We start from the raw sequence: 15,676 nt of genomic DNA, 5'->3' as shown, positions 1-15,676 counted from the left end.
TCCCACACATCCGTTTGTCCGCACTGTCATGGTTGGTGAGCTGTTATGAAGTCTCCTCTTCTTCCTGACCGATGAGGCTAGAACTCTTCCTTTTCCGTGATCGATGAGGGTAGAATTATTCGTTCGCGACCGATGAGACTGAATACTTTTCTAGATTTTATTATAGGATCCACATGACGAGGCTGAATACCTTTTGCCATGAGCCACCGAGGCTCTAACACTCCACATGTTTCCTTATTTATTGTGTTTATGCAGCTTTAGAGATTACTTTTGTTTAGAGCGACGGCCGATGATGAGATTGATGCCAAATATGGTTGCCTGTGCTATGGGTTGGCTAGAGCCCCCTCTTCTGTTTGATGCATAGCTGAAGCTCTTTCTGTTGAGTTGATTCCCCCGCTGGGTTTAGTAATGGCTGATGATGAGTCTTGAGGCCTCTCATTCTGTTGCCTTTGTCGATGGTCGTGAGCCTGTTCTCCCCTTCGTGTTGGGTTGGGTTGAGTCTCGACAGATGATGAATTGAGGCTCGAGGGGATATTGTCTGTCGTCCGAGGGTTCTCAGTGTTTGCCCTAGTGACCTAGGGACAATTGAAAAAAATTACTACTCCTGGTATTATTGCAAGTTTGTAACTAAAAAATTACAAAAATATTATTAAAACTGTCATTCGAGTAACATCCTAAAAAAACAAAAAACTAGGGAGGTATTTGCAAATGCCCCATGAAGATGAGGCTAAGTTGTAGAGCGCACTAGTGAGTTAAGTGCAATACTAAGCTCCTGGTTGCAGCTTGCCTACGATACCAGTCATAGCTACGCATTGCACCCTGCTCCCAGGTGCTATTGTTGCCTTTCTTTTAGCTGAGGTCGACGATGTGAGACTGATGATGTTTCGGTTGCTTATAGCCGATGATGTCATACTAAATCAACCTTTCTTTTACTCTAATCCCCTTTTATATCATTATTGCTATGTTTATCTCTTTTACAGCTATGTAAGGTTCAGAGATCATCAATAAGATGACATCATAGTAGTTTAATTAGAGGTTTTTTTAAGAAGACAAATATAATTAACTGGAGAGCTTCGCGAAGCCCTAGGAACTAAGAAGACACGATCGTCGGATGTTTAGGTAGATACGTGTGTGGCCCTATGTGATGTAACACGAAAACTTGTACTTTATAAATTAAAAAAATGAATAAATAATTAGGGTTTCTTTTACATCTTTATCTCTTTTACTTGTATATTGTGATATATACCGGTATGTTCACGCTTTATTTTATTCTAAACGAAACGCGGTCGAAGGCACGCTTCCCTTGCACGAAACACATCTGATAAGTACTTCTTCAGATTCCGGTTGCAGCGTGTTCTCCCTCTGAATATTTGATGCAAACATCGGAGAAAGCACTGCGTAAAAACCACTGAACAGTAAGTTGAAATGGTAAAACTGTCGGCATCTGTTGTAGGAAAAAGCGAAGGACAGTACTCGCTGCATATATAGTAGGATCTGAGCTTTGTATATCAAACACCTTCATAAACCACGAGAAAAAAAGGTAGTAATGTTGTGTAATTACATTGTACATGGAGAGGCCCCCTGATCGATCAGAGAGGGACTTGAAAGTTGAATCTCTGATCAAGAGGAGAAGAGAACAGATGCCAAGTTGAAATGATTCACGACGTGACCGAAGAGCGAAGAGATAGAAAGCTAGATCCCCACTCCCCTCCCCTGGGACAGAAAAATCTTTGCTCCTTGCTCTCCTCCTCCTTACGACGAAAAATATAACTCCATATATCTTTGCATTCGTACGAGCTATCTCGACCATTCATTCTTTTTTTTTTTTGCTCCTCAGTCGCAGCACGTAGTGGCGCTGCCTTTGCTTAATATTCCGGCCTCTTGTTTTTCCCAGAGTACAGAATCCCAGCTCCACCTTTCCTAATTGACTGCTATAAATAAGCACACAGCACTTCTGATCAGCTCACAGCTACCTAGCTAGCAGACCTCAAGCTCCTCTCGAGAGATAGATCTCATTCTCGTCAGGAGCTAGCTAGCTAGTGCCTACTGCCTAGTAGCTGATCGAACAAATGGCGTCGCTGTCGATGACGAACTCGGCGGCGCGGGCGCAGTGGACGCCGAGGCAGAACAAGCTGTTCGAGCAGGCGCTGGCGGTGTACGACAAGGACACGCCGGACCGGTGGCACAACATCGCTCGCGCCGTCGGCGGCAAGTCGGCCGAGGAGGTCAGGCGCTACTACGAGCTCCTGGTGGAGGATATCAAGCACATCGAGTCCGGCAACGTGCCCTTCCCCGCCTACCGCTGCCCCAGCGCCGGCGCCGCCGGCCGGACCGCTGGCTCCCTCGGTTACGAGTCCGACAGGTTCGTGACAACAAATAACTAGCAGCCATCGAGTTCGATCTGTACCATTTCTTACACCCGCTTAGCCTGGAGCCTTTTTCTGATGATGAACTGATCAGTGAAACATATCTATGCAGGCTGAAGCATTTGAAGATCTAGGTGGAAAGAAGATGAAACAGAAGAAGCTGCGATTGCCTCGAAGAACAAGAAGCTGCGCTTGTTTGTGTGTGTGTGTATATGCACGGTCCATGCTGATCAAGAATGGAAGCAAGAATCAGATCCACGCATGTTAATAAGTACTAGTTAGTAGCTGGGAGACTAGCGAGATCGACCGACCAATCGACCTCCATGAATGTCCCTCGTACTCGTATGTACTCGATCGGTTTAAAAATGTAAGAAATATTTTGTTTTAAAAAATCATCGAAAATAAAAAACTTTTTATCATTAATTTATCTTATAATATATTATTAATTTTTTATAAAATCAACATCATATTGAAAGTAATTTAAAATAAAAATTTACTAAAATAAATTTTAAATACTAAACACGCATATAATTTAATTAATTGTCAGTTAAAAGTTATAAAATTTGATTTTTTAAAAATAAAATACGTCTTCCATTGCAGCGTAAATTGCAGTGCGGGCCGTAGATGAGACGGCCCAACTGCGTGACCAAGTGAAGGGCCGATTAGCCCATAAGGCCCAAAGAGGCCCATAACTCCAGCCCAAACCGCCGGCCGCGTACGGATCCGAGCCCGACGCCGGCAGCTCGCGCCGCGCGGCAAAGCCCCCGCGTTCTCGCAGTTTCCCTCGCGCTCTCGGTCCTCCGATTCCGTCGCCCGACCACCGCCTCCGAACCCTTCCGCGTCGCCCCGTACCATCTGACTCCGGGATTGCGCACGTGGTCTCAGCGTCGGCCTTGCCCTCCGCACCCCACACCACGACGAGCTTCCACGCCGCCTCCGCCTCCGCCTCGAGCCTCGACCTAAAAGGCCCCTTCCCTAGGTCCTTTCAGTGATCTGAGTTGGTCGAATCGGGCCAGCGAGTGGAGTAGGAGACGCAGTCACCTTCTCCTCATCGGTCAACCAGGTGAATTCGGCATCCATGCCGTCGTCGTCTGTAAGTTGTAGCCCGCCTTGGATTTGTCTGGGCACGCTAGGTCATCGCATCGTTAATGTCAGGTGTAGTTGGGTTGTCAGTCTATTGATTACGGAAGTACGCCTGATGCAGTGATGCTCTGAGATTTTTTTTCATTACCTGCTGATGGTGGTGGTTGGCTGGTTGCCTAATTCTTGAGTTGATTTCACATGATCCGTCGGCGTCGTAATTCTGCTGCAATTTTCCTTGTGTTTAGTTTAGGGGTAGCTGAATTTGCAGAGTGTCCCCGTTAAAGGGTGCGAACGAGCATGGTGCTCGATGGCAAAGCCACAGGGAGCGGCTGAGCCCACCGGGGTTCGATCCCCTGGTGTCGCACGCCTCCGTCTCGCCTCCAAAGAAGGTCCCGGGGAAAGGGGCCCAGTTCTAAAAAAAAGGTTGCAGTCTGCCGAATTAGGTGAGTTAAATTGCGGCTTCGTGACTTAATGATACTGCTGGAGGGGGGGGGGGGATATCGATTGGCTTCTTTGCTGTAAGTGCTTGTATTCAGTTAGGAATGGAAGCATGACCTCACGGTTTGTTTTCGCAGGATGGTGTGGCAAGCAGGTCAAGACATCTTTGATTATTAGGCATGAGCATTGCTATCTGGAATCCAGCCCACGACAATTGAAATTCGGTCTGTGCCGAGAGAAATCACTTGCATGAATCAGATGACAAGTTTGAGGTGAGGCAAGTTTGCAGCAAGGACAATATTGGTTTAATTATTTCAGAATTAAGCGGCGTTCTGCATAGCCAGAATTGTATTTCTTATGACGTGTTTCAGCATGCCTAGGACCTAGGGAATAGAGAAGTCTAATGCATTGTATGCTTATATGATTTGCATCAGAAGTTCACAATCACGCAGCATTGTCATCTTTAGAAATGCTTTCTCAATTGATCTAGAAATATCCTAGATTTTTTAAATTTTTTGTCTTGGGATACACCTGATTTCTAATGGGTAGATGTATTTTTACTCCCAGTTGTCCTCTAAATGTCTTTAAGGCAATCTCATAAATCAATGATTATCGTATAATCTGCGAGCAGATTTCATTTAGGCTGCTACTCAGATAGGATCATTTGGGTATGTAGAAGTAGCCGTAGGTTGATAACACACTCTTGCATAATTAATTACTTATAATGGTTTATGATCTGTCTCACATAATGCACTTATGTTGGTTTTTTATCTGGCCCACAGTCTCACACTAGTCAAAGTAAAATTATGTGCGACAAAAGGTACAATACAACTATGTTTGGATGATGAACATGAAACTATCTAATGCATATATCTAGTTGTGTTTATGAAATCATTGTATGCTGTTATTTACACGCATGCAAGAAGAAACCCTTGAATATTGATAAGTCAAATACTAAACTGGTATTATATATAATTAATTCTGCAAGTTCATACCCATAAATAACAGTTCAGTGCTAAACAATGAAATCCTTGACAGTTTTTTTCTTCCTTTATTTATTTATTTATTCATTTTTCTTCGTTCTCTCTATATTCAGTGGAACCGTCTTGAATTCTCGATGGTTTTCTGAGCTTGGTTGTACCGTAAACTGTTCTTGTGATCTCCTTAAGACAAAGACATGCAAAACTTTTGTGTTTTGGTGAAAGAAAAAAAGGTGTATATGAATGAACTTTTATGGCATTGTTAGTTGTGAGGATGGAAGTCTTATTGTTAGCGCTCGGTAGTGGCAAGGATAAGAGGCAAAGAGGAATTTGGGAGGAAACAGGGATTGGATTGGAGATAGAGCAGCTGTTCTAGCAGGCAGCCGAGTTCATGTTCTCCACATTTCCTACCCCTCCCTCAAGACACACGCGTCTCATATAGTGTTCCCACGTCCTGAGCCAGCTCTCGCGCTCGTACACGGGCTGAGGCCCAACTCACGCACACGTTACATGGACTGAGTCCACACTCATGCGCTCAGCCACGTTTTTTTATTGTCGTTCGCACCTAGAGCGTCGCGGTCCTTGCTGTTCTGCTCCCGGGTCGTCCGCCTGTCATGCCTTGACATCCCCCCTCCTTGATGGTCTGCTTGTCCCTAAGCAGGCGCAAACGGGAACCTTTGGCGTAGCGCTTCCGTGTCTTCCCATGTTGCCAACACTGTCGGTGTCGCGGACCATTTCACCAGTACTTGCGTGATGGCCATCGTCCTGCGATTCACCAGCCGCCTCTGAAGTATGCGTTCTGGAACTTGGGGAAATGGGTTAGCGCTTGGTAGGTCTGGACATACCCAATCCTTGATGTTCGCTGCTGGTTTGAGCTGCGACACATGGAAGACCGGGTGGATGACGCTGGTGGCTGGAAGTTCCAATTGGTAAGCAACCTGGTCAATCTTCTCTATGATGCGATAAGGACCGAAGTATTTGAATGCCAGTTTGTGGTTCGCTCTTGTAGCCACTGATGACTGCACATATGGTTGCAGTTTGAGGAAGACTGAATCCCCGACTGCAAATTGGCGTTCTGTCCTGCTCTTGTCTGCTTGAGTTTTCATGCGCTGCTGAGCACGAAGATGTTGGTGGAGAAGCCGGTTCATCAGTGTTCGCTGCTCTAGCCATACAGACAAATCGATCACTGGATAGTTGGTCGTGTCCTCAATACCGAAGTGGCGTGGCGCGTACCCATAGAGAACCTCAAAGGGTGATTTGTTAAGAGTGGAATGAAAGCTCGAATTGTACTGGAATTCAGCTTGGGAAATCCAGCTGCTCCATTTGCTTGGACTGGTGTTGATGAAGCAGCGAAAATATGTTTCAACGCACTGATTGAGGTGTTCTGTCGACCGTCGGTCTACGGGTGGTACGCCGAGCTCATTCGTAGCTTTGTACCTGCTAACATGAAAAGTTCTTTGCCACAAATTGCTTGTAAATATACAATCACGGTCCGAGATGATGGATAAGGGCAACCCATGGAGTTTGTAGATATTATGAAAGAAAATTTGGGCAACTTTGATGGCAGTAAATGGATGTGCTATGGGGTACCTTTCTTGTAAACAATCTGATAATGTAGGCCCAATAATTTTTTGAATGTTTTCGGTTGCCATGGTGTATGTAAGCGTTGCTCGTTCAAATGTGAGAGGCTGCACTGATCAGTATGGATAACGAATTCATTTTGTTGCAGATATGGGCGCCATTGTTCGACTGCCAGAAGAATAGCCAAGTATCCTTTCTCATATGTAGATAAACCTCTTGTGCGTGGACCCAATGACTTGCTCACATTTGCAATTGGGTGTCCGTCTTGCATCAAAACGGCTCCCACTCTGTTGGGACCGGGTTCCCAGACAAGGTGAGTATTCGGATATGGAGATATCGAAGGGCACTCAGAGCGACACGTGTTGGAGACGGAACAGTTCTTTGATACCCCTTCCGGTTGCACTGTGGCTCTATTTATAGTTCGTACCCGGCAACCACAGGTGCTGTTTATAAATTCTACCCCTTTTCTACTACATTCCCGGAATATCCGGGGGCATTATGGTACAAATAAGCATAATCGCATAATTACAGCAGTACCCTGAGCGAATGAAATCGGGCCCACTGTGCCGATATGATTCATCTCTCCGAAGGGCGTCGAAGCCTCCTTCGCTCGGATGCCCATCGGATAGCATTCGTCCCCCGGCGAGGGTCAGCTTGCGTCTTCGCCCGCTACAAACGATGCAGACTGCGGACTCGGGCTTCGCTCTTCAGTCGAAGATCTCCTTTGTCTTCACTGGTGCGGGAAGTCGAAGATGCGAGCGCGCCTACACCCTTCGATCAACGTAGCTCTACGATCTTCGCCGCTAACAGATAAACTTCCTGTAACAAAACCACAAAGGCTATCATGCAGCGTCTCCAGTAGACTTCGCGGTTTCCTTCGAAGTGGGGGGGGGGGGGGAGGGGGAGATCATCCCCAACACACTCATGATTCACTCGCGTCAGTTTCAATGTGAAAAGGTTTTCTGAAATCCGGCAACGTGAGTATAGGAGCTGAAATGAGTGCATGCTTCAGTAGTTGAAAGGTTGTCTCGGTGTGCGATGTCCAGATGAAAATGGTGCCCTTGCAGAGAAGATCGGTGAGTGGACGACTGATGAAACCAAAGAGACGTACGGATTTTGGATAATAACCCACGAGACCTAAGAAACTCCGCAATTCTTTGATATTGTTTGGTGTTGGCCAATCTCTGACGGCTGCCATTTTGGCTTCATCAGTATTTACGTCGGATGCACTGACAATGTGCCCCAGATGAGCAATGCTTGTTTGTGCAAAGGAGCATTTAGACAACTTCACCTTCCATTGATCTCAGCGAAGTAACTGAAAGACTTGTTCCAGGTGACCGATATGATCATCCCAAGTAGCGCTATGTATGAGTATGTCGTCGAAGAAGACCAGTGTGCTTTTGCGGCGGAGAGGACTCAAAGTAGTGTTCAAGGCACTGAGGAATGTAGCTGGCACACCTGTGAGACCGAATGCCATCACTTTGAATTCGTAATGGCCCGTGTGTGTTTGGAATGCCGTTTTGAATTCTTCCCCAGGACTAAGTATGATTTGGTGGTAGCTAGCTCAAAGATCCAGTTTGGAGAACCACTGAGCCCCCGTCAGTCCGTTGAGCAGTTCGTCAATGACAGGTACTGGATATTTGCTTTTTAACTACAACGCATTCAACTATCTGTAATCGATGCAAAAGCGCCATACACCGTCATACTTGCGAACCAAGAGAGGAGAATTCACTGGAGCTGTCTTGGATAATACCTTGCTGCAGCATAGTCTAAACTTGGTCTTCAATTTCTGTTTTCAGAGTTGGGGGATAAGGACGCATTGTTACTGGACTGGTACCCGGTATCAGTGGTATTTTGTGATCACAAGGCCGAGGTGGTGGTAATCCATGTGGTTCTTCGAATATATCTTGGTACTCGGTCAATAAGTCTTGAATTGGAGCTGGGTAGGTACTAGTCTTGGTACTCTGAGTGTCTTTGTCAGAAACATTCAGAAGCTGAATTGAAGAGCACTCCCACTGTGAAAGTCATATCCCTGAATGACGATCAGTGTCGATTATGACTCCATAAGATTGCAGAGGGAGAATCTTCAATGGGGTATGAAAGGCATATCCCTGGATGACCTAGGTCTGTGTCTGAATTTCTTCAGTACAAGTGAGGGAGTGTTAAAGTTGTCACTCCAGCAACTTATTTGGCAACGTTGGCACTGAGAAATGTGTGTGAACTACAAGAATCCAATAACATCAAGACCTCGATTTCTTGAATACTCATTGTCTTCGGTGACTCTTTGTCTGATAGAGCTTCACAGGATAGTGTCAGTAACGTGTTGTCAGTCAATTCAGTATGATCATCCGACATTCCTCACAAGTGAAAAGGTCCCATAGTTCTTGAACTGCATTGTGTTGAACTGTTGAGCTCTTGAACTGTTGAGCTCCACTTCTCGGCACAACGGTAACAAAACCCTCATGCTCATCGATAGGGATGATAATCGGGTATAGTGGGTATGGATAGTGCTCACCCATACATGTACCTGTCGGGTTTTTACCTGCCTGCGAGTATACCCGCAAATGCCCGCGGACAAAGGGCCAGCGCCAAACCTATCGCCTACGGGGCTGGGCAGTGCCGCGGTCTGTCGGGGGTGGGTTGGGGGTGCAGAGCAGATGGAAGCGGCGGGGGTGCTGAGTGGATGAGGGAAGCTAGGGTTTGTAGGGTTTATGCCTACCTGTCAGAGAACTATACAAGTTTCCTGCGTATGAGTATACATTACCCAGTCCCGTACACGTCGGGTAGTATTTTTCGCCCATCACTACGTGAAAAATAGACAGATGAGACATTGCATAAGAACCTTTAGTGACGGGTTTTGCTACAACCCGTCACTTATATAGTCTCGGATTAGGACCGGATCATGACTTGTCATTTATGATAGATTATCGGTGACAAGTCATAAAGTTATCCGTCACTTATGACTAACTCATCAGCGATAGGTCGTTTTAGATTAGTCATTAGTGACAGATCAAGTTATGATCTGTCACTAATGACGGTATTCACAAATTTTTTTAAATGTTTAAATCATTCATCATTATGCATAAGCATGCACAAGATCTAATGCTTTTTGGAACAGTTTGAGTAGGAAAAGAAACTAAGCTATGGCAAAAAAAAAGACAACGATTGCAGAAAAGGAGCATCAAATTAAGCTTTAATTTGTTGATGTTTTAAATAGCATACATTTATGGACATAAAGAGTTGTTAGTTACATGTGTGTAGTATGTGGCATGTGCTTCCATTCTTTTGTTATAAGAACTTCTGATCACTTCATTTTTCACAAATATATTTTTATTTCATTAGAATAGTAATCATTGTATATTTCTACTCAAGTTTGATATAAGGGGTGACGGCTATAGACACAAACGTACGTTCTGAAAATAGTACAATATGATAACTTAATCTTCCAAACCATATTTGGTCTCAAAAAATTTGCTGAACTCAACATATTTGGAGATAAATAGATGTAAATTTTTATGTAGATATCCGTAGAGTTAAAATCGGAGTCTGTATGCAAAAGTTATGTCCGTTTTATTGAAGCACTTCGAGTCACCAATCAAATTGTGATCATTTGGATGAGATATTCAGAAATTCATATAATATTTGTACAAATTTGGATGATGAAATATTTTATATGTAAATTATAACCCTCAGAAAAAATCATAAAATATTTGTACAATTTGGATGAAGCAAAATCAGTAATTAATGACGGATCAAGATTACAATTTGTCACTAATATTTTGATCCGTCACTAATCATTTCTTAGTGACGAGTCATAGTTATAACCCGTCACATATGACATTGAACAAAGAAGGTTAAAAGGATAAAATATTATATTTCTATCACAACTACATGATAGGTGAGACGGTAAGGGAACTACACGCACGAGTGGAGGTCACGGGTTCAAGGCCCATAGAACACGGACTAAAAAACAGTTTGAAAAATGACGTGGCTTAAGAGGCATGTGCGATGGGCCTCTGCTGGCTTAGGTGAAAAAAATATATTTTTTGACTTTATTCGTGTCCAAAAAATATGAGAAATGTTCATCGGTCATAAGTGACGGGTTGTTGTTACAACCTGTTACTTATGTTCAGTCATTATTGACAGATCACTGTTAGGATCCAATACTAACGACCTTCATTAGTGACGAGTCACTAATGACCTCATTGGCGATGGGTCGGAAGCTATCACTAATGACCAATGATGACTCATCAGTAACGCATTTGAAGTCACAGGTGTAGGACCTGTCACCGAATATCTTTTTTTTTTACGTAGTGAAGAACAACCCGTGGGTACCAGATGATACTCATACTCTACCTATTTGGGTATTTACCTAATAAATTGTCATCTCTACTCGTCGATATGCACATAGCGCCACCATTTTTTCTTCAGGTGACTGGTGGCTTGCGCTATCGCGGCCCCTTTGTCCTCTACAGATGTTGGTGTTGCTGGATCCACCCTCGTCAAATGCATGGAAGATGCTCGAATCCACATAGAAGAATCGACACTGGACATATCAAAGTAGATTTCACAACGATTTTGCTAGAGTTTAGGATTTTCGCTGTCAAATTCCAAGAAATTCATTTTGGGCAGTTTGTTGCTATGAAATGGACAAGTGGAGATGGATCGATGAGGCGACTCAATCGAAGACATGCCCTGATGAAAAGGTGGTGAAGGATTATGGCGGGTACCTGTGACCGGGAGTTGTGAAAGGGCGGTCACCGACCCAGACATGGGCTACCGATGGTTGAGCTTGCCGTGGTGCTCATGAGGGTCGATGGTCGAATCTCCAGCAGGTGAGCGTGCGGTGACCATCCAAGGGTGGAGAAGCAGTCTGGTCGATGCCGAAGCTGAATCGAGGATCACGCGATCGACGTGCTTGCAAAGGACGCCAATGTCGATGCGCAAATTCTCCACCGTAGCTTCGATTTGCGCCTTCCAGGATTCAATCGCTGAAGCGATCTCATCCACTTGCTTGAACTTCTCACCGAAGATGACTTCCACACCATCGAGACGCTTCTCGATCGCTTCAAAGCGCTCGCCCAGGCCCTTCAGTTCGTCGACGATGATCTTGGTCTACGGATCCATGACGCCGTGCTTCTTCTGGAACCGAGTGAAGTGATAATGATGCTCTAGGGTGGATCATAACGAGTCTCTGATATCAGGTTGTTAGTGCTCGGTAGTGGAAAGGATCAGAGGCAGAGAGGAATTTGGTAGGAAGGAGGGATTGGATTGGAGAGAGATAGAGCGTCTGTACTAGCAGGCACTTTGACTACACTCTGAGGGGCAACTAGATCCATATGTTCCGGGGGGGAGACGAGCTGTAGCCTACTTAACAAGGGAAAGCTCTACTGGAAAGACAATTACTAGTCGAGTTCATGTTCTCCACATTTCTGACCACTCCCTCAAGACACACTCGTCTCCTATAGTGTTCTCACCTCCTGAGCCAGCTCTCGCGCTCGTACACGGGCTAAGGCCTAACTCACGCACACGTTACACGGACTAAGGCCATACTCGCGCTCAGCCACTCGTCACCAACGACGCGTTTGTTCGATCGTCATTCGTGCCCAAAGCGTCACGGTCCTTGTTCTTCTGCTCCGGTGCCGTCTGCCTGCCGTGCCTTCACACTTATGCACCAGTGACCTACATATTTTTAGTTAATTTTATTTATGCGTAAGATCCTGTCATGCATCGATTTTTTTTTCTTAGATGACCTGTACTATATAGAAGCTCTCAGTGTCTGGTTTTAACCATGCAGGCATCGGAGTTTGGGAAAGGGTGCTTTCATTCGACGTAGATAAGCATAATCCTTCTATCTATCTAACCTCTCAGATCACGTGTAGGTACCTGATTTGTAGGTATCATAACGTGTGCGTGTGCTTTCATTCTCCATGATGTGTAGGTACCTGATTTGTCTTTTATGATTGTATGAAATGCCCACAGTTTCTTAGGCATTTCAGTGAATTAGAATATATATATATAGTTACAGTCCGTGAGACAAGGTTACAAACAGATGTAAAAAAAAAAAAAAGAGTTACAATTGCGTTATGGTTATGAATGACCGTAACTCCTAACGAATTTCTTACCTAATGATATTCAACCCGTTAGCTTCTCGTGTTACAATTATGTATTTCTGGATGTATGGTTACAACTGACCTACATAACATATTGTAACTGGATGTGACACAACAGTAATTACAGTTGAGTCTAGGCGCATAATAGACTTGTATGTATATATGTATGAGCAGTTTCTTCTGAAAATAAAAAGGCATAAATATTACTTTCTGCTTGATGTAGGAATTATGTGCTATATAAACCTTTCCAGGCAGTTCACTATACTTTTGGTTAAAAAAAATTATGCTCGGACTATTTAAGGTAATTGTTTCTAGATCTAAAGCAAGCTGCTTGAACACTCTTGTCTATCCAGATATCTTTATCCGGATAATTATTCTCGATTTGACTATTGACTAGCGATTAACGGTTGCGTTGAAGTATAGAAGAGGCCATCTCATTGTCTCTGCATTTGCACCTTTGTTCCAGTCAGATATGATTGTTAATATGTCATGTTATCGCCATTATTCTTTGACGGATGGGCTTTCCTTTTGTTTTCTTGTTATTTTCATAAGAACTTGAGTTCACGATGGATTTCTATGTGCATAGCTCACTTACCCTAATTAGCAATTCCTTTTTTAAGGTTATGCGCAGCTATGAATTCGCTAACAAGCTGTTGCCGTGATAGTTACATGACACCATGATTATAGTATTTGAAAGGGATCACCCATGTAGCATAGACACCTAATAGGGGAGAACAAGATTGTGGTAACTCCACTCCTTAGAAACGAAGGCCCCATTTAGCAGGGATTATGGATTCATTTTCTCTCCAGATTTCAAAGAAACCGTGCCAAATGAGCTGTTTCATTTTTTTATTCCCACGATAAACCAGGAGAAACATTTTTGTTTTTTTGGTATAGTAGCAAAATCACCAAAATTGTGGTTTCTCATATGAATCACCTCCCTACCTCACACTTTAGGAATTATAATTCACCAAACTAGCTAAACTATTGCACAAAGTAATTATAATTCACCAGGGAAACAGAATAAACAGCATTTCTACAATAATCCAAAAACCTGCCAAAGGCACCCCAAGATTACTCAAGAGTTGAAACCTCTATCATGAACATCCTCCCAGCGCAGAAGTTAGATATGTTGAGGTAAATAGTTCCATTGAGATACTAGAGTAGAGATTAATCCATGTACAAACCTGCACGATATGGCCACGAACATTTCGGCCCCGCTTCAATTTCCTCTGTGACATGACCTTTTGAAAGTTGCGCGAATACGAACAGAAACATCACCAGAACCTGCTGCCAGCCATGTTCCATTCTGACACGGTCATACAGGATCTCCTGTTCAAGAAAATTTAATCATCCGGACTTACACACTCACCACCAGCTGCAGCAAATCGGATCATAAATACGTAAGCACTGTATGTAAGCTCAGTACATCACTGCCTGCAATTAACAAAGCTGCTGTTTTTGGCTAGGGTTCAACCACATGGTCTGGCACTGTAGTACGAATGCCTTTCCGATGCCCCCTACTGTAGGTGCTCAGGGAAGCAAATGACCCTAGGGGTCCCACGATTGGTTTGAAGATAAATTAAGTACTGTAATCAAAAGCTTAGTACCTGAATGCTTTGCATTGATCTATTGATTAGTACTTTAAACTTTGATTTGTTGAGTGTTAGTTGCCTATGCAGCTCAGCGTGCACGACTCGGTGCAAGGGTGTGAATTCTTTAATCCCTCCTTCCAAAAACTGCTAAAATCTAATTAAACTATTATCTATTACTCATAAAGATCAGGATTTTTTAAGCAAAGATACATGGGCTGGTGTTATCAATTGTAGTCAGACAATATTAGTTTAAGTTTGGCAAGGATGAGATCAGCAACTAATAAAAAAATTTGAAGCTGGAAAGTTTGCGCGGGATTTGGTTTGATTTGCCTGCACGTTGCTTAGGGACTTGGAGCCACAAGGATCGGTGGTTATGGTTTTATCAGTCTTGTCTAGTGCCAACTAACTTTATACGAGCTGATAGCCGATCTTTGGTCTTCGCTCTTTAATTACTGCTGGGAATATTGTCTAGATCTTATCGCTTTTTTTGGGATAAATTCTTCGGATCATATCTATGCAAGGATCTACAAGTTACTCTATTTTCTTGCTGCTATTGATGCTGTTAGTGCTTTCCCCAAAAAAGGTAACTAGCAAAAATTTCTGTACTGCTTTCTTTCTTATCCGAAGATTATCTTGTTGTCAAATTAGTGTGGAAGCGATTTCTTGTCACAACTTACAACTGCATCTCATGCGGCTTTTGTTAAGAGTACAATGTTGCTGTTCATTAGAGGCATCAACTTGCAACCAACTAGTGTGCTTCCAGATATTTAGTTACACGTTAAACAGTACTTCTCTGGCTTCATTGTGTCAGTGGAATAGTTGATTAGGTCTGCATTATCGCTGTCAGCTTCTTAGGTCCGTCCCTTAAAAAGCAAGTTTGTCTTAAACTGATGGAAGGGAACCTGCCAGAAGCCCAGAAAGGCAGGGAGGGCAGCAAAGTTCAGACATGGAAGCACAGACCACGGCAGAAGTTTTGATTCTTGAATAGTTCAACCTCTTGGGTTATTAATAAGACCTGTCAGCATGCATACGAAAAGACAAAACGATCAGAACTGATAAGACTGACCACGGCGTAGCACCATGATGGGCTAAAGTTCAACAATTGTTGCAGGAGTCCAGAATCACTCCATGCTGTGTCATACACCTAAACTTGTTTTCTCTGGGGAGAAATTATCTCAGCTACACCTGATTCTGTATGAGAGAAATGATGGATGATCTTTTAATTAATCTATATATTTTTCTGATGGAAAGTTAATTTGTACAGTTAAGACCCTTGGTGGCAAATTGAGCTGAATTGGTCTAACATTCATGGAAAATTCATATGTAGATTTAGTTAAAACACAGTGAATATCACATGTCTTCCAATTATGATAAAGTTTTAGATGGAATCAGATAACTTTCGGACGTTGCACTTCCATGATTTTTTAAATGCACCTTCATGTCTATTGTGACTTGTATTTCTAAGCAGTTTTTCTGGATGCAAAAGTCAGGGCCCGCTGGAAGGGAGAAGCCAGCAAAAC

At 43.6% G+C, this 15,676-nt stretch overlaps 1 protein-coding gene across 3 annotated transcripts; it reads left to right on the top strand.

The window, feature by feature from the left end:
* The first annotated feature begins 1,971 nt into the window (after positions 1 to 1,971).
* On the top strand, positions 1,972 to 6,730 carry LOC133885760 (protein RADIALIS-like 3). Of its 3 annotated transcripts, XM_062325503.1 has the most exons (5): positions 1,972 to 2,362; positions 2,479 to 3,892; positions 4,025 to 4,159; positions 5,529 to 5,796; positions 5,905 to 6,536. In XM_062325503.1, exons 1-2 carry the CDS (start codon positions 2,070 to 2,072, stop codon positions 2,498 to 2,500), a joined length of 315 nt encoding a protein of 104 aa, XP_062181487.1. In that variant the 5' UTR covers positions 1,972 to 2,069; the 3' UTR covers positions 2,501 to 3,892; positions 4,025 to 4,159; positions 5,529 to 5,796; positions 5,905 to 6,536. The 3 variants fall into 3 exon arrangements, with proteins under 3 accessions (XP_062181487.1, XP_062181489.1, XP_062181488.1); XM_062325505.1 differs by lacking the exons at positions 5,529 to 5,796; positions 5,905 to 6,536 and adding an exon at positions 6,597 to 6,730; XM_062325504.1 differs by lacking the exons at positions 5,529 to 5,796; positions 5,905 to 6,536 and having other exon boundaries at positions 4,025 to 4,447.
* Positions 6,731 to 15,676: the final 8,946 nt, after the last annotated feature.

The sequence above is a fragment of the Phragmites australis genome, chromosome 11 (assembly GCF_958298935.1).
Source record: "Phragmites australis chromosome 11, lpPhrAust1.1, whole genome shotgun sequence".
NCBI classification, from domain to species: Eukaryota; Viridiplantae; Streptophyta; class Magnoliopsida; order Poales; family Poaceae; genus Phragmites; species Phragmites australis.
This window is presented reverse-complemented; position numbering and strand designations above follow the sequence as displayed.